Source organism: Parasteatoda tepidariorum, chromosome 5, assembly GCF_043381705.1.
Source record: "Parasteatoda tepidariorum isolate YZ-2023 chromosome 5, CAS_Ptep_4.0, whole genome shotgun sequence".
Lineage (NCBI taxonomy): Eukaryota > Metazoa > Arthropoda > Arachnida > Araneae > Theridiidae > Parasteatoda > Parasteatoda tepidariorum.
In genome coordinates, this window is record NC_092208.1 from 52458944 (window position 1) to 52474206 (window position 15263).

Here is a 15263-nt window from a genome sequence, read left to right on the forward strand (position 1 = left end):
GGATCTTTTATTTTTCCTCCCATAGTTTAAACATAAAGCAGAGATGCGTACTCTTGAACCGGCATAAGTAATCTGAGGTAAAATAATGCATATAACGTTAACAAAATCCAAATTGGTGCAACTTTTAGGTGTTTTTACTTCTTAATTCCATATAGGTACCTAAAACTAATAGTATTATGCATGAATAATTAAATTTACTATTCGCAAAATTAGGAATTTATAGTTCGTAAAAAGCTAAATATGTTCTAGTTTAAGTTCAAAAGGAGAACTAAAAGATCCTGAAAAACCAGTTTTCTAAACATGTCCAGTAAATAATCGCAAAATGTATAATTTTTTTATGCAACATATATGAGTTAAAGGTACAGTATGAAATTTTAACCATTTACTGTTCCATTGCTGAATAAATTTTTAAGTTGAGTTGTCTGGTTATTAAATAACAAAGAGAAATCCAGTTGGTTGTGTAGAAAAGCTGCAAAGTAATACTAAAGACTGAGGTTCAAAAATTACAGATGAGAAAAAAATATCAGTAATGAAACAAATAGAAATGCATAAAAACTATAAGTATAAAAATAAACTGAATTCTTTAAAACTTCAACAAAATTTACTTTTCAAACTGGAATTGATATGTAATACATAATTAAAATAAGCTGTTTTTTTCGTAAAAACCTTTCTTATACTAATAATCTTAAAGTTGAATAAAATTATATATATACATGAATGTGAATGGTCTATTTAAATTAGTAATAATTGATGGCGTAAAAATGCTAAGTTATAATAAAATTGTTTACATTTACTAATGTAACTACATTCCATTTAAAATAGTTCAATTAAATGAATTAAAAAGACTTTTATATTTTCTTTTTCCACAAATATAGAATTCTTTTAAAAAAATTTTAACTCTTGAACTTTCTTTCATACAAAATTTTCCTCTTCCTTATGAAACAACTTAGACTTCAACTTGACTAAAAATTTCTTCTAGAGTTAAAAATTTACGTTTTGCATTAAAAATCTTCCAATACTAGTAAAAGGAGTGATGCTTAAAATAATTTTTTAAGTTAAAATGTTCAACTTCACACCATTATTGCTTTTAACATTAATGATTTATTTGCCATATTAAAATTAAGCACTCAAAGCAATAAGGTTCCTTATATTTCTTAATAGAAATAAATTTTAATCAAACTTATTGCATTTCTTTAATAGTGATTCTATTCAAAGACTGATGGGGGGAAAAAACTTTAATTGTAAAAGTTTTTTTTTTTTTAACCACACTTATACAGTCAAACCTCGATCCATCGTTCCTGCATCTTTCATTTCTTTATATGTATCGTCTTGTTTAAATAATTGAGTCTCAAATTCTGCTCTTATAATCTTAATAAAGCCTGTTTAGATAGTTTTTGAAACTAACAGATCGCACATCTATTATTTAGAAATTCAATCGACATAATAAAAAAAATATTGAAATTATTTTGTTTTGATACGAAAAATAGTAACTGTTGCTGCTGATAAAAAAGAAGAAAATGAGGGTTTGTTTAATTTCGGAGCATTATCTATAATGTTTATGCATCAATATGGTGAAACTTTTGAAGTTGTTGATTTAAGAAATGGTTGCAGAAACGGATGATACTGATTAAGACAGCAAATAGGAACAACAACCAGTGTCAAAATTTTCAGAAAGCCTTTGAACGATGAAGAACTTTCTGCATTCACACAAACTTATAGAAAATGAAAAGCACTCTGTTACAAATGTCAAAAAAAAAAAATTTGCGCTTACACGACTAAAATTTTAAATCAAAATTTCTAAGTATTTTAAATAAATAATTGTTTTCCTTTATCTTGCTCTTGCATGGTTAATACTTTTTGCAGTAAGTGCATAATTTTTTAATTAAATTTTTGCTATTATAAGTTTATTTTTGCTATAAAAAGTCTATTACTTTTTTCATGTATTTTCAAGAGGTAAAAAAGAAAGTTAAATTCAATAAAAACAAAAGTTAAATCAAACATTATTGCAACAACTAATTAGTGCCAAATAATAAGTCAGAAATAAAGTTTTAAACAGATTATAATCAAACTATTATTTTGTCATTAAAAACATGCTTTTTAGATTTGTCTCCTTAAGATTATTAATAAGAGGGTATTTTAAAACATAGTCAAATTCAAAAGAAACATTTATTTTAATTTTACAAATAGTTTAACAACAAAACAAAATGCAAATAAGAAACAAAATAAAAATATTTAAAAATTCTAATTTGTATTCCTGATAATTAAAATAAAAAACAATCATTATAAATATGCTTTTTAGTTCTGTCTACATGACAAAAAGGTTAATTAAAAGAAGCAAAAACATAATCATATTCAAAGAAATAATTTTTTTAAATTTTATTTTACAAATATTTTAACAACAAAACAAGTGGAAATAATAAACAAAAGAAAAACATTTGTATTCCTTAAAATCAAAACAATAACATAAAAATATTTAAATAAAATATACATAATATGAAGTAGCATAAAATACTTTAGAATGGATCACAATATCTTTAATTTCAAATGATAATAAATAATTAAAACAACATTAAATATATCACCCACTAATTAAGTAGCAAACGCCCCAGTATAAAAATATAGCAAAAAATCAAAACTGACAGGTATTTCTGTACTTTTATTTAAATTATGTTGAGTGAAAAGAGGTAGTTGAAACAAAATAAAAAGAGAAAGAAATCTTTTTATTTTGCTAATCAACCATTCCGAATACACTACTGGCCATTAAAATTGCTACACCAGGAAGAAATGCAAATAACAGAATGATATTTATTTGGCACATACATTATAGTTGGCAGAACAAGTGATTAAATGTTCATTGATGTATAGATCCTGAAGAAGTACTCAGAGCAGCCTCCCCCGGCAGCAATAATAGCAGTTATTCAGAGATTGTATAGCATTCTAATACAGAGATTGTATAGCAGTCTATAAAGCTTCAACATTATGCTATAATTTATTGACCGTAGTAACTGACGAGTGTTGGTGTGCTAGTCGCTGGGCAACCATTGACCAGACGTTTTCAATTGGTGAGAGATCAAGAGAACGTACTGGCCAGGGCAACAAGCGAACATGTTCTGAGTCATGGAAGGGCAGGACAGTGCGGGCAACATGCGACGTGCATTGTCCCGCACTGTGCATTGTCCTGCTGAAACGTAGTGTTATGGAAGCCTAGAAGATAAGGCACAATAAGTCTCTAACACATCAGAAATGTAACGGCTGCTGTTCAAAGTGCCGGCAATGTGAACAAGAGGTGATTGAGACGTGTATCCAATGGCACCCAATAACATTACTTCAGGTGATGGGCCAGTATGACAATATCGAATGCAAGCTGCCACTGGGCATTCTCCACGATGTCGCCAAACACTGATGCGGCCATCATGATGCTGTATACAGAACCTAGATTCGTCTGATAAGACGACGTCATTCCACTCCTGCGTCCAGGTTGAGCATTGGAGGCGCTCCTGCCTGTGATGTACTGCCAAGGGTAGCCGATGCCATGGCCCCCGTGCTGACAGTCCATGCTGCTGCAAATGTCGTCAAACTGTTCTTGCAGACACTTGTTGTCTTGCAAATGACCCCATTTGTTGACTGAGGGATCATGACATAGCTGTACGATCCCGTAAGGCCACGAGGATAGAATGTTTGTCTTCTCGGCTGTTAGTGATGGGGGCCCGCTGATATCCTGCACAGCATTCTACATGACCCTCATGAACCTATCGCATCCATATTCTGCTAACAGTCATGGGATCTCGAATAACGCGAGCTGCAATACTTCGGGATGATAAACTGCAATCCCGGTAGGCCACAATTCGACCTTGATCAAACTCAAAGAGTGCTGGTAGGCACTTCTCCTTCTTACACGAGAATATAAGAAAAACTTTTTTTATTCAAGAACAATGCTCAAATTCAATTTCTGTATGAGAAACTTACTGTCAAATCACTTCTTTTATACACATTGTAGGTGTCGCTACTGCCGCCTGCTTTGCAGGAATGAGCTGATAAACTAATTATTTGCATATCACAACATACTTTATCCCTCCTGCAAATTTCACGTTTGTGGTGTGTCGCCTTCCTGGTGTAGCAATTTTAATGGCCAGTAGTGTATATCCACAAGTGTTTCTTAAATTGTTATTTAATGCTATTAAAAAGCAAATTCCATTTTATATAATAATATATTTGCATTTTTCCATAAAATAAAATTTGTGACTCTTAAGTTAAGACTTAAAAAACTAATAAACACAAGCTGTTAATTTCTCATAGATATAAAAATTAAGAAATTACATCTATCTATCAATGTACAGATTGTAAAATCTAAAACACATCTTGATGGTTTCTTTTTTAATGATTAAATGTTCACGAACTAACATGCCATCTTATGATTAACCTTATGGGCTTTTAACTAAATTTTTGGAATATTTTTCAGATTGCAACTACTCCCTATATTTTGAGAGTCAAAAATTCAAATACGTCGACAATAATCAGGGTAATTCAAAGAAAGTATGCATTTTGTGATTTAAAATATTGCTTGCTTAAATTAGTTATACATAAGGTTAATCCCTAGAACGGAGAAGACTATATTTTAACACTATGTCAAAATATGGTCATTAAATCGAAAGTTCCCAAGGTATTCCTTTTATTGTTTTGCACATTGTGCTAGTTAAAGAAATATAAGGAGCAGTCGCAAATACTTGACTCATTTTAATCAGTTTCATGTAAAGGTATTGTACCGAGCACTGGGGTTCATGTCAATTGGCAGATGAATAAAACAGTCCTTAAGACTCTGAAAATTTATTAGTGGAGTCTTCCAGAAAATATAGCAATTTTCAACACTCAATTACAACAAGAAGAACCGGATAATCAAAAATAAATCACAGGCTTTGAAACCTCAGACAGTTCACACATTAAGGATAATTACAATATTATTTTCCTTGGAAAAAGAGGAAAAGAAAATGCATCTTTTAATCAACCAAGCACAATACATGAAGTCTAACAATTTTAATGACACCCATCTCAAAATAGGTGACTACAGTTTTGAAGTAGTTAATAGTTTCACCTATTTAGGCTCTGAATTGAACACTATAAATGACGTAACGCCAGAAGTTCGTAACAGAATAACTGCTGGTAATAGATGTTTCTATGGAATACAAAAGAATTTGAAATCTAGTCTCATCAGCAGGAAAACAAAATTACTACTCTACGTAGTTTTGATCAAACCCATAGTTACATACGCTTGCTGAAACGTGGGCAGTGACTGAAGGGGAGAAGGAAGTTTTAGTGACTTTGAAAGAAAAATGTAATGATTGTTGGAGAGAAATAACTAATTCAGAACTTTATAGGGTCTACAAAGAATCAGACACAATAAAATTTATATCAGTTTAAAAACTAAAATGGGAAGAACACCTGATTAGATTGAAAGATGACTGGGCCACCAAAAAAATCTTCGACGCAAAACGATTTGGAGCCTAAAAGGGTAAGACCAATGATCCGATGGATTGACTGCGTACAGAGTTAAGAGTTCTCAAATTTAAAAACTGGATGAGTTTATCCAAGAAGAGGGCAGCTTTGAACTTGATTTTGAGGAAGACCCTGGGCCAGTTTACAAAATTATACACGTTTTCACTCATTCGTAACAGTACGCACTTTTTCCTCTACTAATCACCAAAGTTAAGTAATTGGGTTTGGCTTCTCTAAAGGAAATAACCAACACAAAGTTCAAATAATGCTGATTAAAAATAAATAAAATATAGGCACTTATTAGACATAATTATACAAAACAACCATCTAAATTCATTTAAGTATCTACAAAATAAATTAGACATTATTCACAACAACACAAAATCATGTGGCAGTCTTAAAAATGACTTTTCATTCAATTAAACATAAAATGAAATTTATGCTGATGATTGCAAACTACTGAAGTATGCATAGAATTAAAAAGATCTACAATTGCTATCATGAATTTCAATATTTGGTATGAAAAATAAAATCATAAAAGTTCAGGAATTTTGCAATAAAAATAATCAAAATGATTAATAAAACTGTAAACATTTTGTAGTTGTACATTGTTGTTCCCATAGACTTTATATGATCCATATATAAACTGTGTAGCTCTTTCTTTTGATTTTAAAAAGTTCTATCACTAATTAAATCCCCCAGCAGAGTATACTATGATGATGACTATAATGACTAAAACGATGATTCCTGTTATAATCAAGCAAATCATTTTCTATAAAAAATAAACAAAAATGTAAAGAAGAAACAAAATCAAACAAACAAAATTATAAAATGAAAACCATTAAAACTAAATTAAAAGGAGGGGGGGAATAAAATAATGAAGTTAATAAAAGGAAAAAATCATACAAAACAGAAGATAAAATAAATAAATATAGCATGCTTAGATTTAAACTTAAAAATAAAAACTTAATTAAAATGAAATGCAAAATTGTGATCATGAAAATACTTTTGAGACTTAAATTCTGTAACTGTAATATTGTGATAAAATGTAATATTGTCACCTTCCCTAGAAACTTATAACAATATAATTTAAATCAAAACAAGATAAAGCATTTTTTGATCAAAAATATGCCTCCTACACTTCTATAGAGGAGCAGATAATCTGGCTTAGCTTCAAAAGTCAGTGATTTGATTTCAGCAGATATCAAAGAGCATTTTCCCCGCACCCCCACAGATTTTTTACCCAGAATAACAAATAAGTAATTTTTTCATTCTTCTATAATAGATGGCAGCACTGTACAACGTTACCATGTTTTGAATGACAAACTAATTGCGTAGCTCTCAATCAAGGTCTATTGCAATGGAATGCTCACAATTACACAGTGTTTTCAATCATTTGAAATGCTCACAGCTGATAACAACCCAGACTTTGTCATCGGTGGGGGGTCAATGCATTAATATGCTTATTTGTATTAATGTATAGATGAAATGAACAGACTTCCGTCAACTATAACCATTTTCACTGCACATTATGATGAGGGGATGGTTAATGGATTAATAAATTTTTATCTGTTTAGATAAACAGCAACTTTGAAATGATATTAACAATGATTGCCCTGTCAAAATAATACCAAAAAGATACTTTAACAATTATATTTACACCATTTGCATTTAGTCTAGAACTCATTAACATAATGTTAGAATTATTATACTTTAACTATCTCAGCAGTTAAAACGAACAAACAAATAATAAATATAAACAAAATATATAAAAATATTATTAAAGATTGGCTAAACCATATATGAGCTTAATTAATGTGAAATATTGTGAGTTAGCTACCGGATACTTATAATGTCATTTTTTTCTTCATAAGCTCTGACTTCTTAAATTTCTATTTTTGAGGACAATTAGAAAACATTGACAATAAACTAAGAAAAACAAAATATATACATACTCTTCGAGCTTTACTCTGATAAGCCAAAGCTTGTTTGGTATCTTTCACAGCTTCTCCTACATAATCTTTAGCATGCTCACAATGATATTCAATTCTATCTATCATTTCTCCCTATAAATATAGAACACTTTCAAATACACATGAAACCATTAACTTACTGCATATAAAAAATATGGCGATTTTTTTACTGTATTTTAATAATCACTATATAAAATATAGTACTAATATAATGCTTTTAATATATTAGTAAGTTATATTAATTTTAGTATATAAGTAATATAGTACTTTTAATATATACTATTATAAATATTTAATATATTTTAAAAATTTATCAAGTGTAACGAGAAAATTTCTACCAGAAAATTTTAAGTTCTAAATCAATTTAAATTCCAAACTCAAATAATATCTATAAAACTTGGTCATTAAAATGCCCATAATTTTCAGTAATTTAAACAAAACAAGTTCTTAATTATTTTTGATGCAGAAAAGCATGCAGTAAAAAGTTCGGAAAAAGGTTAATGGGTGATAATATTTTATGGTAAGTAATAAAGGATTATTACTCTTTACTAACTTAACTGTTTGGTATTGTATTCTAAATTACACAACACTATCTAATTTAGGATAGTTTTAGACAAAACGTCAAAATCATTTACTTTTAATTTCTTCTTTCAACATATTTTAAATATACTGATTCATATTTAAAAATAGTTTAAATAATATGGTGTAAATTTTATAGTATAATTTATTGCTCATTTTTTAAAATGTTCACATCGCTAAAATAAATTTCTACAAAATCAAACTACGGACAGAATGGAATGGTTTTCAACAGGATGTTAAATATCACAGTTTTTACTGTTATGTCAAAGAATTCCTATACCTTGATTAAAGATTCAAATATCCAATTTATTTTTAAATTTTCCATTTTAAGAAGTGTGCATGTACACTGTCTGAATTCAAATGCTATTTATAATGTAAGAACGCATATTAAGCATTACAGTGATAAAAGCAAGAGTGCATGAAAATATACGATACAATGAAATTATTTTAGCTAGCACAATAATTTGATTACTGTTCATGTATTTCTAGTATTGTAACTTTACTTACGTTATTGAAGTTTTTTTTTAATGTCTTAATTAAAAAGATTTTTTTTAGCAGTAAAGCAGAAATTTTTAACTACAGCAAAGAGAAATAAATAAAAAGATTTTATTTGAAAGTCATGTTATGGTGTTTACTTAAGTTGTTGTTGTCTATGGCAGTACTAAATATTTCCAAACGTTTACGTTTAGAGAATGAGTCATAAAATATTGTTTACTTTAGTAAATTATTATAATAGATTAAAATAGGTAATATCATCCAATATTACTACATACCATTACCAATCCAGCATTGAGATTTGATGTGGAGACACAGAGATATAGTTAATGAATATATACAGGCAAGAAGTTGAACTGGTTAACCATAAATATGTGATTTATATTAAAATTAACTCTAGGTTTAGCAGTATGGTGCAAATTTTTCAATAAAAAATAAGCACCTTTTCAGCACTTTTCAAGCACTTAAATAATATTTTTAAGCACTTCAAAAAAATATCGTAATTAGTCAGGGTTGGTAAGTTTTTGACAACTGATGGTTTAATCCGGTTTGATTTGCTTGCCAGTGACAAAGACGATGACACGTCACCAATGATGAAATTAACAAGAGCAGTAAAATTTTCTATCGCTATTAGAGAAAAAAAAATTTACAATGTTTAGTCAGTCCCAGTAATCAGCAAAAATTCTAGAGATTTTTCAGTTCGATTCCAGAGGGCGGAAAATGAAGTCTGAAATTGATAATCTCTTGCAAAATGCAGCATAATTGCACATGAGAGACAAAGATCCTTCCCACTGAATCCAGATCAGTATACGCAAATGCGGATCTGCAAGTATTTCATCTAACATGTAAAACGAATGGTGTTTTCATACACTACGGACCGACGGAAAGTCGATATAGATTGGGGTTGAATTAATTGTAAAAACGTTGAAAAGGACTGTGTCTTTTTGCATCATTCGTGTCAAAAATCAACATGGTAAAGAGAAAATATCTCATTCTGGTAAAGGAAAAATAAGCACTTTTTAAAAACACCCATTAGGAAAAGCAACTTTAAGGGCTTTTAAAAAACGAAAATCGAAAATAAGCACCTTTAAGCACTATTTAAAAACGCTACGCACCCGGAGCATTAAATATTGTGATGCTTGTCAATCAGAGAGTTATACAAATCAAATGATTTTTCAAACAATATTTTGAAAAGAAAAAATTACAAACCTGACTTTCGACAAGCATAGCCATATCCATGAACATATCATGCAACTCTCGAATACTAGTCTCCAATTTAATGATGTCAGCATGCCTAGCTTCAATATCAGCAAGAGTTTGTTTAGCTTGCTGTGTGTCCATAATGATCTTAAAATATGGAAATCAGAAAATAATTAGAAAAACAATGGTATCAAAATTAAAACATTCAGCTACAAATACAGTCAATTTAATTAAATACATTTATAAAAGTTTCATTTCAAGACTAAGTAAAATAATTTTTATTTCTCTATATTGAATAACTGAGTCATTCCAAGTCACATTAATCGCTTTTGGACCAACCTTCCTTCGATTATAATGAAATTCGGGTAATGGACACTTGTGATAATGTTAAAAATTCTTCCTATTTTAAGATTTTAATGATTAAAATTGTCCAATTAAAAATCTAAAATTTTCATAAAAATGATAAACTTGCATGCATACAAATGGTTGTAACTTTTTCCCTAATTGTAAAAAAGGAAAACTTCAAAATTAAGGAGTTAACCCTCTATCCATATCTTATTTGACCTTCTTACGCTAGGTAAAAGTATGATTGTGACCTAATTTGACTTTGAATATCTAAACACATGCGTCTTAAAAAAAATATTGTTGTACCACAATATTCCTCTACTGGTGTACCAGTAGAGTCCCAAAAATTAGAAACAAGTTTACACATGTATTTAAAACAGAGTCTAAAAAATGCTCCTCTAGTTTGTTTTCTTTTTAAAAATAAAAGAAAACTTAGACAAAAAATAATCTGTTAAGGTCCTTCTGGTGCTGGAAGGTTTCTGTTACCAGGCATGTAAATACAAGAAATAATTAAGTTTGAAAGAGATGAGAAAATTACAAAAAATAATCAAGTTTTTAGTTTTGTTTACTGTACATAAGCTGCAACTATAGTTTAATCATTTAGGTTGATAAGGATATTATATTTTTGTTGTTCATTTTTTTAGTTTTTAATTTTTTTAAATGCTTTTTAACTTTTTTTATTCTTTTTTTCTTAAAATCCTTTTAAACAATTTTTCTGTTTTCTTGGATTATCATCTTGTGCATGCATATATATATATATATATATGCACAAGATGTATTAAAATGCATAAACCTAAAAGTCGAATCTGATTATTCTTTTCAGGAGAATATAAATCTGTAATAAAAAAATAGGGGTTCAGGTTTTCTAAGTTGTCCCAGCCCATCTCCACAAGATCAAGTTTTCAAAAAAATATTAAAATGAGCCCATTTTCACTATTTGAGTTCGATATATATATTACACAAAATATATTTCACAGTTTCCAAACTTTCTTTCAACCTTTATATACATAAACATTCATTTTCCTTTTAAATAATATTTAAGTCTTTTGATTATTTCTTAAAAAATATTTAATTTAGTAAGTTACAGTTCTCGAACTTTCCTTTATAAAGAATTTCAAAAGAAAAAAAGGAAATAACTTAATGCATTATAAGATAACAATAGAACTCGGGTCCACAAACATGGAAAATTTTGAAGAACTAGGACCAACTATTAGGAGCCAGCATGCTCAAAAATTGGATATTAAATCCAACTTTTCGCTTTTATGTAAAATTTTACTAAAATATTGGGCACAGCTTTGCTCTTTTATGCATCATAACAACTTAGCACAAAGAATTTCAAGACGCTTGCAATAGGAAGTATAAATAAAAGCTGTACTAATAAAAGCGAAGCATTAAAAATGTGAAGAAAAAGGGATTAAGGGAAGGGAAAAAATACAGAAAATAAACTTCTAATGTTCAATAAAAGAAACCAGTTTAAAAAAAGTTTATACATAAATTCTTCTAAATAAAGCTTAATAAGTTACGCTTATGGAATTAAAAAAATTATAACAATATCTGGATAATCAATAAAGACAAAAAATAAAATATTAACATTATTCATCAGTTATAAGACAGAATGTTTCATACTCCTTGTGTGAATATTGCAGAATTACCACTTTCTAACATTTCTTCTAATTCATCATTTGTCGTAACTTTTCCAGCTAAAAATAAAAATGATTTTTTAGATTTAGAAAACTTGTATCTAAATTGAAATTGGAAGGAACATTTATTAAAGAAGTAGCTAAACATAAATCAATCAATTAACAAAACTCAAAAATTTTGTAAGTTAGGGAGATGTTGATTACAAACGATTTGGAATAAATTGCTTAAAAAATCAATATAAAGTGCATAAAGCTAATGAAATATTTCTGAGCAGGCTGAAGCAAAGTAAGCGAGCTAAGTTTGCCATTTATAGTTTATCATAGCTAATTGTAAGAGTAACTGTTAATTCACTATTAAAAATATTTGACAGCCATTGATATTAAATCTATATAAAATTGTGTTAATATTGAAAAAAAAAATTTTTTTCATTAGAATTATAGCACAATACTGTAAAACCCTTTAAAGAAGTTTTTCATAAAGCATTCTTCGCTTAACATGGAAAAGGATTTGTATGATTAGATGAGTTTTAGCATACAATAGACAAAGAAAGGTTTCAGAAGCCGATAGTATCCCACAGTCCTAGTAGGTACATTTGAAAGTTGGTTCTTGATTTATGAGTCGTGGGAAACACTCAAAACAATTATGCTGACCAAATAGTATAGATACTAGAAAGGCTAACCAACTGGCTGATGATTTTGTAATAGTTTACAATGGAGTAGTGATTCAACGTAAATAGTTTACAATGGTAAACTTATAGAAGGTATACTCATTTATTAATATAAGTCTAACTATAATGTAACATCAATGGATCCTATAGTGTAAAGCTTGAATTGTTTACTCCTAATTGTGGGAAATGCTAAACAGGCATGCCTTTGATGCCCATTATTGACCACGAGACCATAAAAGAAGAGCTGTAGACATAGCTATACTACTGTGTGATAATATAAGGTTAAGATAAGTTGTGACATTATGATGTTTTCAAAGTTGTACTCAAGGGGGGGGGGGGGATGGAGTAATCATCTCAAGGANACTCAAGGGGGGGGGGGAGATGGAGTAATCATCTCAAGGAATGGGACAACAGAAAGCCTAGTCAAAATTCTCAAAAAATAGTTTTTTTAAATTAAATTTTTAAATAATAGGAAATTTGCAGAGATTTTTATTTTGTATCTACAATTTTAAATAATGGTTCCTTCATTTTTGTCTTAAGGGACGTGTGAAACCTTCATCCAACTTTGGATGTTTGGTTACTTTGCAAATATATTAAGATGTACTTTTTCATAATATATACAAATACATAAATGTCTACAAACCAAGAAATTTTTGCTTTGATAAATTATGAGAGCACACAGTCTATCAATAGTCATGCAAACAAATAAAATTTAAAAGTTTATTTACTTATTTCTAGTTGTCTTTGAATACGAGCCTTGCATCGTTCCCTATAATCTGTTTGAGTCTTGTTGTAGTCTGTCATAACTTCAACAAATTTTTGAGACAACATAGAATGCTAGGAAAAAAAAAGCAGGTAATTTAATTTTTAAAAAAATAAGTGTTTCCTAAATAAAAATGAAAAATTTTGCAAAAAATGATGATACTGAAACAATCAAATGCCTGTCAAAAGTGTTAAATAGAGATGTTAGACATACAGTCACCTATGCTAAAGATCTGGTTTGGTTGAATGTCAAAGAATTTGAATAATTAGATGTTCATATGACTGAATAAGTTACATAATTTATGGAGTAATTAATTAAAAAGAAATTAAAAAACTGGATAAATAAAAAAGTATAATAATTTCATAAAAATGTAAAATAAGTTATGTTTTATTACTATTGCAATACGAACAAATTTATTTAAGTAGTGCTAATATTAAAGAAAAATAATGAATTAATACAAAGAATTCAGAGTTAGTCAAAATAGCACAGAAAACATTCGGTATTTTTCAAATTGAGCTCACTTGAAAAAAAAAAACATTTTGTTCCACATTTGGCCATTGAGTTAACAATTATATCCTTTTTTAAAATTACATTTCCAATCAATTTACTTTGAAGTTATGAAACTAATTTGAAATTATTTTGATTTGCTTTATAAGTTTAACCTAGTAACTAATGTAATCACAATTACATATCTTTTCATCACTCAGTACTCTTTATATAAATGGAATATTATTTATGAAAATGCTTTGATTTTTTCATTAATTTCAAAACTAAATAAATTAATGTTAAAATAATATCAAATATATTACTATTGAAGACATTTAAAATCAACGTGATGCAGCTACAAATTAAAATGAAGTATTTTGTACCTTTTAACAATAAAATTGAAGTAAAAAATGCTTTATTCCTTTTTTTTACTGGTTTCAAAAATATATATTTGTATTGAAGAAATTTAATTAAATTGAAAAGTCTAATTAAATTTAATTAATATTTACAAAGTTGTAAACCTTATATCTATCAATTGAACATTACCAACTTTTTGGTAATAGTGCAAAAATATTGGTTGTTGATGTGACATATTCAGTTTTTATGCATCACTAATAAGGCTTTTCAATTTTAAATTTCTATCAAATATTTAAAAAAAAAATTTACTACAGCAAACCAAAGAATTCAGGGAACAGAGTTCCCCCCACATTCTCCACCCCAACTACAGCACTGTATACAATGAAATCAAAGCAGTTAAAAATGAATATCTTCTTAAAAATTTTGGAAATTAAAGTTGAGCAAAACTAGTTTTGATTGAAATTTTAAATTATTTAGCATGAAACCTAAATAATATCAAATAACTACCTTTATCTTTTTAAATTATTATTAAAGAAAAAGATAACTCTATAAAACATACTTGTGTTTTGCGTATCCTGAAATCTGCTGATGACATATCTGACTGCTCTGATTGTTCAATATTCTGTTCCATAACTGTAAGAAATAGGAAAGCATGTAAATTAAATTTTTTATGAGATGAATCAAAAGTTAAAAACATAATGCATATTGGAAAACAAAATCTTTAAAAAAAATTATAAGTTTTGTCCATATTGAAAAATGATCAATTTGTATTTAAAAATTGAAGGCAGATTTGGTAGATCCTTTCAATTGAAAATTTGTAAATCAAAATACAAAACTCCACTTATCCTAACTGATTCAGACCAATACTTGTTTGTGTTACTGGAAACGCAGGGAATTCCGTTATGAGATTTTTCACAAAAACAGGGGACCCCATGTTTACAAATTCATGAAACTATGAATAGCTTTTTCACAAATTTACAAAAACAAAACTTTCAGCAAAAAGTCTGCAGTGACCCTAGATAATGGCTAAAATTACTTTTAAAAAAAATTGATCTTCCCAGCGAGGCCGTTGTAGACCAGTGGCATATTTTTTGGGGGGCTTTCAGCGGCAAACCTCTCTAGCACTAATATCTTTCTGCAAGATACTTTTAATAATAACAAATTTACAGGTTACTAATTTAAAGTAACAGAAATGTTGCATTTAAAAAAAACACACCCTGTTTGGATAAAATTTATATATATATATATATATATATATATATATATA

General features: G+C 28.5%; 1 protein-coding gene across 2 annotated transcripts in view; it reads right to left on the reverse strand.

The window, feature by feature from the left end:
- The window catches only part of LOC107449134 (syntaxin-1A), a 109370-nt gene that overhangs the window by 10931 nt on the left and 83176 nt on the right, over nucleotides 1-15263 (reverse strand). The window contains exons 5-10 of one of the 2 annotated variants that reach the window (XM_016064576.3): nucleotides 14556-14629; nucleotides 13119-13227; nucleotides 11709-11782; nucleotides 9747-9884; nucleotides 7446-7556; nucleotides 2148-6262 (exon numbers count right to left, since the gene is read on the reverse strand). In XM_016064576.3, coding sequence (XP_015920062.1) covers nucleotides 6176-6262; nucleotides 7446-7556; nucleotides 9747-9884; nucleotides 11709-11782; nucleotides 13119-13227; nucleotides 14556-14629 — 593 coding nt within the window. In that variant the 3' untranslated portion in view covers nucleotides 2148-6175. Of the gene's footprint in view, nucleotides 1-2147; nucleotides 6263-7445; nucleotides 7557-9746; nucleotides 9885-11708; nucleotides 11783-13118; nucleotides 13228-14555; nucleotides 14630-15263 lie in introns of those variants that run through there. The other variant, XM_043055272.2, reaches the window with a different exon arrangement.